This window comes from Myripristis murdjan, chromosome 13 (genome assembly GCF_902150065.1).
Source record: "Myripristis murdjan chromosome 13, fMyrMur1.1, whole genome shotgun sequence".
Lineage (NCBI taxonomy): Eukaryota > Metazoa > Chordata > Actinopteri > Holocentriformes > Holocentridae > Myripristis > Myripristis murdjan.
In genome coordinates, this window is record NC_043992.1 from 12,519,354 (window position 1) to 12,528,705 (window position 9,352).

The 9,352-nt window shown below is 40.6% G+C and overlaps 1 protein-coding gene across 5 annotated transcripts in view; it reads left to right on the top strand.

Annotated features, from left to right (window-relative positions):
* The window catches only part of usp2a (ubiquitin specific peptidase 2a), a 48,833-nt gene extending 39,481 nt beyond the window's left edge, over nt 1-9,352 (top strand). For 2 of the 5 annotated variants that reach the window (XM_030067219.1, XM_030067220.1), the window contains exons 6-14: nt 142-253; nt 525-635; nt 1,640-1,704; nt 2,708-2,811; nt 3,286-3,366; nt 3,937-4,015; nt 5,491-5,595; nt 5,927-6,047; nt 8,658-9,352. In XM_030067219.1, the coding sequence (XP_029923079.1) occupies nt 142-253; nt 525-635; nt 1,640-1,704; nt 2,708-2,811; nt 3,286-3,366; nt 3,937-4,015; nt 5,491-5,595; nt 5,927-6,047; nt 8,658-8,742 (863 nt within the window). In that variant the 3' untranslated portion in view covers nt 8,743-9,352. The remainder of the gene's footprint in view (nt 1-141; nt 254-524; nt 636-1,639; nt 1,705-2,707; nt 2,812-3,285; nt 3,367-3,936; nt 4,016-5,490; nt 5,596-5,926; nt 6,048-8,657) is intronic. The other 3 variants (XM_030067221.1, XM_030067223.1, XM_030067222.1) reach the window with 3 other exon arrangements.

Here is a 9,352-nt window from a genome sequence, read left to right on the forward strand (position 1 = left end):
GAAACACTGTTCATCACCATCCCGAGTGTTACTTTTAAATCTCACCTGCACTGTGGTTGTTGCAAAATTGGCCAAAGTGCAGTTCACATCCCCACAGTGCCAACAGCATGTCAGTAACCTGAGTTGTTTTTGTGTTGGTAGAATTTGCCAAGCTGATCCAGACTATATGGTCGTCGTCCAGCAGTGAGGCAGTCAGCCCGTCCGAGTTCAAAACTCAGATCCAGAGATATGCTCCCAGATTTGTGGGATACAAGTAAGCTTTGTTCCTCACTTCACTCAGAAATGTATTAGCTGCCATGTATGTTAGGTCTTTGAGCTTTGCTTGTGCATGAGGATTTTCACAAGTCTGAGACAAATATGAATGAATGACCATCAGAAATTAATCAGATTTGCGGTGAAGACAGAGTGCTGTGACTGTAGCAAAAACAATCCAAGACACCAAGATAGTGTTTGGAGCTTTTGCTCAAATCTCCCTCTGAACCGTGGCTGATGTTGTTTTGACTGAGTGTGTGTGTACCCTGCAGCCAACAGGACGCCCAGGAGTTCCTGCGTTTCCTCCTGGACGGTCTGCACAACGAGGTCAACAGGGTCACCGTCAGGCCGAGAGGCACTGTGGAGGACTTCGACCACCTGCCGTGAGTAGTCTGCCTGAGAGAGAGAGAGAGTGTGTGTGTGCGTGCGTGTGCGCATGTGCATGTGCCTGTGTTGGAGGTGGGAATTTTATAAATGGCTATACAATTTGTTTCATGCATTCATTGCATTGATAGTTTTCAGCCCAGCTGGAGTGGAACCCAGACTTTTTACCCCTTTATGAAACAGGAAGAAATCTCATTTTTAAGTGGAATTTACATCAGATACCATGTGGAAACCCTGCAATAGTAACTGCCCTAATTTATTAAGTCTGCTTATCATAGTTTCACCACCTGGGTGAAGTTGTTGCCCCTCTGGTGCGCAAATCAGCTCAAAGCACCAATCCTTCGATATTGTTTAGTGTATCAGTTCAGGTTATCCAACCATAGCTTGTTCAAAGGTCGGACTTAATCTCTCTAACTTTCACAATCTCTTTCTTACTTTGGAAATCGGGCTGCTTTTCCAAAATCATTACAAAACAATGCAAAAGTGAAGTATTTTCAGTTTTAGAACATGTCTGAAATAATTCAAGGGCACATGTCTGGTAAATCCAATATTTCACCAAACACGTTCACTGTAATTCACTATTATATATGTGCCACCTTGATGTTTAGAATAGAAAAGGATATCCAAATGATGACCGGGTATCTTTCGTTTCTTTGAAAAAAATAATTGAAATAAACATATTACACAAAGACCAGCACAGGGTAAGAGAGTGTGTACGTGGTTTTCTGGACTCCACACAGGCCATCTAAATAGGTATAAACTCAAACAGTTTGAACCTGAATCCTTTAATGTATTCAACTGGAAAAGCTGAAAAATTGGTGCACATCAGATCAAGTTGTGTTGATTTGGTTGTACTAGATGACTAATAATGTGGGGTCTAGAGGTCTGAAATCAGCTCACGACTCTTACAGCTCTCTCATATTTTCTGACACTCTCCACTGTTATATTGTCTAATAAAATGCCTCATCATAATCCAGTGTCCTGTCTGTGGTCCATGTTCCAGGGATGAGGAGAAAGGGAAGAAAATGTGGAGTAAATACCTTGAGAGAGAGGACAGTAAGATAGTCGGTGAGTAGAGCACACTTCAAGGTCTCGTAGCAATGGTGTTCCCAAAATAAATATTTAGAGTTTTGAGATGAAATTCTCCTTTTATTGTTTCGGTTTGTTGGCCAGCCTTTAAAACTCACTTTTTCATCACTATTTCAGTAAAGTTAGTATACATTATAGCTTGATATTAGATGTGGGAAGCTTGGGTAAGTCAGGCTAAGTTTCCATAAAATTCTCACAAGATTCTAGATAAGATGAAACTAATAAAGGGATGAATGAGTGTTTGAGTGAAAAGTATGAAAACATTGAGCTTCACAAGGGTCTGCAAACTGCAATGGAACATACTCAGATGAAGAAACTGATATGAAAAATGAAGTATACTCCATGCAGTATTAAATAAGTGAGAAAATAGCATAAAAATGCATATTTTGCAATTTATTGTTGAAAATGAGTAATTTCAGGCCTTAGTGTGAACTGCTCTCACAACAAAATGATAGTGCTGGGGTGTTGTAGAAATACAACACTGATGAGCTGAGATTTATATCACATCATCATAAAAGTTTTTTTTCTCTTAACCCTATAAAGCCTGAACTATGAAACAATTGGTAGAAAATTCAAATTTTTTGAAATTGAGCCCTTTATTTAGTCCTATAAAAAAATGTTAAAAAAATAAATAAATAAATAAATAAATAAATAAATAAATATGTTATTACATACGATTTTTCTGTTGTATCATATATGATAGAACTTGAAGTTCCAATGGCATGTTCCAGGGTGAACAGGGAAAGTGTCCAAAGGTATACAGCAGTATTTTGGTCAAGTACTGATTAAACTGGAACGGAATGTGTTATTTGATAATGTGTATCATATATGATACAAATGGCTTTATAGGGTTAAACTTCTGTTGTTTTGTGTTTAAGGCTGATCACTTCAACTTGGACTGGTGCTGTAGCATTATTCTAGTAGATATGTCTTCTGCTGTATCAAGGCTTCATGCTTCTCTCTCTGTTCCCTCTCGCGGCAGACCTGTTTGTAGGCCAGCTCAAGAGCTCTCTGACCTGCAGCCACTGTGGCTTCTGCTCCACTGTCTTCGACCCCTTCTGGGATCTCTCTCTACCTATCGCCAAGGTTAGAAAAACACACACATTGCAGCACACTTTCTCTGTCCTATGTGGACTTGTTAGATTATCCTGGAGATATAATACAGACAGGTGAATGTTGGTCATGCATACAAAACACGTCTCAGAAGGTCAGTAGACCGAAACGTCAGCACAATCAATGGTGCAGAGGTGACTTTTTGTGTGCGGCAAGGACTTTCTCTGTTGATTTTTTGATAATGAGTTGAAATTTCTGCCAGCAACACTGTAAGGATGAGTGAACAGTGATGTCCGTGTTGTCTTCTCTGGGCCTGTCCAGCTTCCCACTGCTGATCTGTCTTAACACAAGCTATCGTTGTTTCCTTCCTGTTCTCTCTCTGTTCTTGTTTGTGTTTGTGTTTGTGTGTGTGTGTGTGTGTGTGTGTGTGTGTGTGTGTGTGTGTGTGTGTGTGTGTGTGGTTGCTCGTGTGCATGCTAATGTGAATGCATCTATGTTTGTGGTCAGAAGGGCTATGGTGAGGTGAGTCTGATGGACTGCATGCGGCTCTTCACCAAAGAAGACGTTCTTGATGGGGATGAGAAGCCGGTGAGAAACCCAGATTTTTAGGATGATGTAAATAGCATTAATACATCATAGTAATCAATATTAAATTGATGTAAGTTACGCAGAGATAGACTTTTAAAGGGAAAATAGAAATAACTGCTTTTCTGAAAGCATTATTGTATTTTGTTATATATTGGTAACTGTTTGATGGAAAGTAAATTATGACAGGAAGTCATAATTTATCCTCCACTGTTCGTTTAAAATAGAACAGGGTTAGTAGTACAAAATGCATGTCTGATTTGCTAAACTCAATTGGACTTCATCTCCCTTAACAATTAATTTCCTACTGTCCTTTTTCTTATTCTGCCTATTATTAGTTTCAAAACTTTTTTTAGCTTTATTCAGTCAGACTGATTTTACAATCTTTGTTTAAAATAGTCTTAAATTTGGCTTTGTGGAAAGTGCAGAAACCCCAGTATGAAATGATCTTGCATCAGTCAAGATTAGATTCCAGGTCGTTACAGTAGCAGCAGGATTTTGTATTTACAGTATTAAAGCTGGCAGCCTGTAGACTGTGATTTAACTTTCCCTCTTTGTTGTGCTGCTCCACAGACATGCTACAGGTGTAAGGCCAGGAGAAGATGCACTAAGAAGTTCACAATACAAAAGTTCCCGAAGATTTTGGTGCTTCGTATCCTTTCCTTTGGGAGTTGGTGTCTGTTTCTTCTGTGTTATATTAGACACTAGCTGTGAGTCTAGCAGAGAGCATGATGGTGTCTGTTTCAGTAAGAGATTGTGTATTGTATGTATTATATAAATAGTTGAAATCTGAATCATCATAGTGCGTATTTGTTTTTGTAGCAGAGTACCAGATGATTGGGTCAGGATAGTTCAGATTGTGTCAGTGCCCGAAAAGTAAATTATCTTTCAACGTCTTGCATGGGCCGGATGGCCTTCTAACGATATCCATTCTTTTCCCTATTTGGCCTGCTGCTGCCCCTTATATTCAGCTCAGTGTATTGTTTATGAGTCTCCCCCATAGCTTGACCCATTCCGTCCCATATAAACATTTAGGCTCAGCTAGCTCCCCCTGCTGCCGCTGCAGAGATATAGCAGCCTATAGGGTGACAACAGTGCAAGATGAGTAGGCAAACGCTATGTAATTATTTACACACTTTTTTCTCGGCGTGACAAGATCAGTTATCCACTCCAAACAAAGAATCCTGCAAACAGTCTCAGGTTAAGAGAGAAAATAAGTGTATTTTGCATTCTGCTGCCCTCTCAAACAGGTTCTTTGCTTTGATTTAGAGTCCGTATGTTCATCCATTGAAAATAAACTACTTGTTGCAGTAGCTATGATCTGTAGCACTACATGTTACCTCTGTTGTATCCAGCAGCAAATGGAGGAGATTATGTGTCATCTTGAGGTTTGAGTATGCCTAAAATAATGCTACTTCTTACTGAATTACTAGAATTATTAATAGATTTACAAGAATCATGACAAAGCCATTACTGTTTTGTGCAGTTTCTTAATGGAGAGTGTGACATCAAGAAAATGTCTAAACAGAATGAAGGATTCAGTAAAGGCTTGTATGGTGGCTACCTTGACTGTCAGTCCAAACTTTCATGTGGACTCCGAGCGCTCCGAGCAGCCTTTGAGAGCCAGCTCTGGCAAACAGCCAGAAAACACTGTCATTTGTTTTGTAACTCGATAGGGCATAATCAGCTGTAATCAGCACTCACATACACCCATTACCGATTGTTTATATATATATATAAAAAAAAAAAAAAAACAACTAATCGGTCCTATTTAATTTGTCGAATCAATAAGGCGGTTGACCTCTAATTTCAAGCCTCAATGGCTCTACTCCCAGACACTCTGGTTTTTATGGCATTTGTTATTGGTCATGCATTTTGTAATCCACAAAATGTATTTTAAAAAATTACAGTACATTCTCATACTTACGACAACACTATTTTTAAATACCAACAAATATACTTTTAGCCCATGAAACAAACATTTGATTTGATTAGAAAGTCAATGGCATTGATGAGGGCTACTCTTTTAATTTGAAGGCCCCACCTTACACTGCACTGTAAGTATAAATTCTAATGTTAAATGTGGGCTTAGACCGTTTTTGTTCCTTAACTTCCCTTTCTGTCCAGACCTAAAACGCTTCTCTGAAGCCCGTAGAACCAGCAAACTGTCCACATTTGTCAACTTCCCCATGAAGGACCTTGACCTGCGGGAGTTTGCCTCTGAAAACAGCAGTAAGTATGGATATCAGGGTTCTTAAACCCTGTTGACTCAGGGCATAAAATATGCATCTTGAGTAATCAGATCTGATTGTGTCTAACCACATAAAAATCCAAGCGTAAACACACCTAAGAAACATTTGAAATCCAGTTGATCAGTCACCCCCGTAAGTGGTTTCACACACAGCACAAAATATTTGCCTATCAGCAGATTCAATCAGAGAATATTAGTAATCAGCCTTCCAAAAACCACATCAGCTGAACCTTACTATTCATTACGTTGGCAACAAAATGGTAACTGCAGGATTTGAGCTTTGTCTCTTTTTTTCTGTTTGTTCTCCACCAGTAAATGCAGTGTACAACCTATATGCAGTGTCCAACCACTCAGGCACCACTATGGGCGGTCACTACACAGCCTACTGTCGCAACCCCAGCTCGGGAGAATGGTACACCTTTAATGACTCCAGGTAGGTGGTAATGACGTGCTGCAATAAAGTGCAGAAATCATCTGTAGAGCATGATTTTCAACACCGAGCTAACAGCTTAACGTCACCCAGGTAGAGAGAAGCGACTGACCTGAATTTACAACTACGCTTAAAAATAAACAAATATAAAGAAACATCGAGCCAAACAGGAGAAATAAAACAGGAAGACCTGACAACATGGATCCTCCTCCTCTCTTCCTGTAGCTCCTCTGCTGCCTTGTGAGCGTAGAGCTGCTCTCTCTGTCCCTCCAGGGTTTTTCCTCTTTTACATCTCAGTCATTCATAACTCCCCTCTCTGCTTCTTTCTCTCTGCCTCTGAGCCCTTTGCCATACATTTTTCCTATCAATTGCTCTGTTGTTGTCAATGTTGCACAGCTACAGAAAGCACATAATCATGAAGATCTCTGCTTTCTTCACGACTGTGTGCTCTGCTTCACTTGCGCTTTTGTTCATCTGCTGTTCCAGCTGTTTTGAATGCACTGGAAACCATATGTAGTCTACTCTATACGCCAACCACACAAAATATTAGAAAAACCTTCTTATTATTGAGTTATATACCTTCTTTTTTATCCATCCCAAAATTCCCTTGTGACTTGCATCCTCCCTTACATGACTGATGCAGATTTAATCGTGTGATTCAATAAGGGATCATAGCTTTCACCTGGTCAGTCTAATGCTCTGCGAGGGACAAATATTCCTAATATTTTGCACACCCATTTACACTGCAAGGAACTCTGCATGTATGGTTTTATTTTCATATGGAAAGATACAACTGCATGAAACATTTCAAACAACAGCCCATTATTTATTATTTTTAATCTGCTGCCTTGTGGACTGCTGGAAGCACCAGTTTATAAACAAACAGTTTATAAGTCTTTGCACTCTGGTAACCTCAGATGGCAGCAAAAGATAACAGAATTTAGACTCAAAGACTCAAATATCTAGAAATCACAGAGTGACATCAGTAAATTCATGTGTCTGGTGGAGGTGGTGAGGTGGTTCAGCCATCGTTGGTGACAAAGCTCTCACTGCTGTTAAAGAAACACTTTCAGATTTGGATCTTAAAGAAAAATTGTTAGATTTGGGTTGCATAGTTCCCTGGGTGTGATTTGACTTGATGTGATGGTGAAATATCCTCATTAGTTGCCCTGTGTTCCTCTTGGCTGATAATCCAGAATTCTGTTTCTGTCTCTCCTCTCTCTCTTGTCTCTTTTAGCAAATAAATGAAAGCAAACAAAACAGATTATGTCAACACAAAAAAAAATCAACAAGTCCCGGGAGCCATTTCTAAAATGTAATTACAGTTTGTGAACATACTATCAGTTTGTTTCTTCCTGGCTCAAGGTTACTGTGTGGATGTTTCCTGCAGATGCCACCTACTGGATCTATTTTCCAAATCAAATAGGAAAATAACAAGTAAAGAACTTTAATCTCCTCAAAAATGGGTAGCACGTCTTGTTTTTTAATACTGGCCTAATCCACTTTGTGTCTTTATGTACACAAAGTGTTATTTTGGGAGCTGGTTTGTCACACTACAGAAGTGAATGGAGAGATAGAGATAGGGTATTCTGGAGCACAGAGCAACTAATTTAACAAATATTCTTCCACCATGTTGAGAAATATACTCAGTAAATATGCATACTGGGTAGAACATCAGTTTCCAATCCCCATTAACTTGAGAAGCTGTGTAATGACGCTGAAATTTTTCTGTCAATATGTATGCTTGTTGGCCCACCGGAAGTGACAAGTCACAACTTAAAGCAAAATTGGCAGTGTGGGGATTTATATTTACTTTGGCATTATATGAGTTCACATGGTGATCAAATATCCTCATCAGCTGCTCTGTGCTCCCCTGGGCTGATAATCCACAATATCGTATTTGTATCTCTCCATTCACTTCCATAGCAAAATGCTCCCAAAATAACACATAACTGAATGTGAAAAAATTACAGTTTGCTTCCGTACCTTATTGCACTAAATTGCAATTATTTGAAGGCACTATCAGTTCCTTTCTTCCTGGCACAAAGTTATTATGCGGATGCCTCCTGCAGACACTACTTGCTGGATCTACTGTCCAATTCAAATAGGAAAACAACAAGAAGAGAGCTGTTTCATCTCCTCAGAAAAGGGTACTAGGACTTACTGATTTTCATATTGGCAGAATCTACTTTGTTCACAGTCATTTGTGTGCTAAAAGTGTAGCTGCTTTGCTATGGAAGTGAGTGGAGAGATACAAACACAGTATTGTGGATTATCAGCCCAGGGGAGCTGGATGAGGATATTTAACTGCCGTGTGGATTCATGTCACATTCAGGTAACTAGACAACCCAACACTACCAAAGTTCAGTTTTGCTTTAAGTTTTGATTTGTCACTTCCTGTGGGCCGAGAACAGGGACATGCCAACACCAACAGGGTGAATACACAGCTTGCCAGGTTAGTGCAGATGGGGATGTGTATTTGCCGATATGTAAGGCAGAATTTATGTGAAGAGCTGCCTCATCTGCCACTGCTCTCCTGGTTCACTGCTGCACCATACTGACTTCGCCCCCCCCACCCCCCCCCACCCCCCCATCCCCCGCTTCTCTCTCCAGAGTAACGCCAATGTCCTCCAGCCAAGTGCGCAGCAGCGATGCCTACGTCTTGTTCTATGAGCTGGCTTCCTCCTCGCGGATGTGAAGCCTGCTGCAGGACAGCGGACCACGGCGCCTCACCGATGGACGAATGGATGGAGAAGGAGAGCATTGGTGGAGCCTGGCCTCATTTGGACTTGTATTCGGACGTATATCACGCACACACACACACATAAAGGCACACACTTCCACCGACCCGAAGGCTGCTCTTGCATTACAGAGAGAGCCAGAGAGGTGAACACTGCTGGAGCAGCACTCTGGAAACCACAGGAATCGCTTCAATCCACCCAGCCCTTCTCTCTTTCTCTCTCTGTCTCTCCTCTACTGTTGTCTTGCTCATTCTGGCTGGAGGTGTGTGTTAACAGTGTGTGTGTCCCCGTGCGTGTATGTGTGTGTGTGTGTGTGTGTGTGTGTGTGAGCGTGTTTGTGTGTGTGTGAGGCTGACACAGGGCAATAATCCCATCTGACTGACCAACCAGTGAATCCGTCTCCATCTCAGAAGTCCCTCTCTATGCACTGCAAACCAAACCCTCATCCCGTCTGCGCCTTCGTTTTTTTTTTTGTTTGTTTGTTTTGTTTTGTTTTGTTTTTTTGGTTTTCTGTTTCTTAATCTTCTCGCCTCAAAACATTAAAAAGAATGAGACTCGTTGCAATTT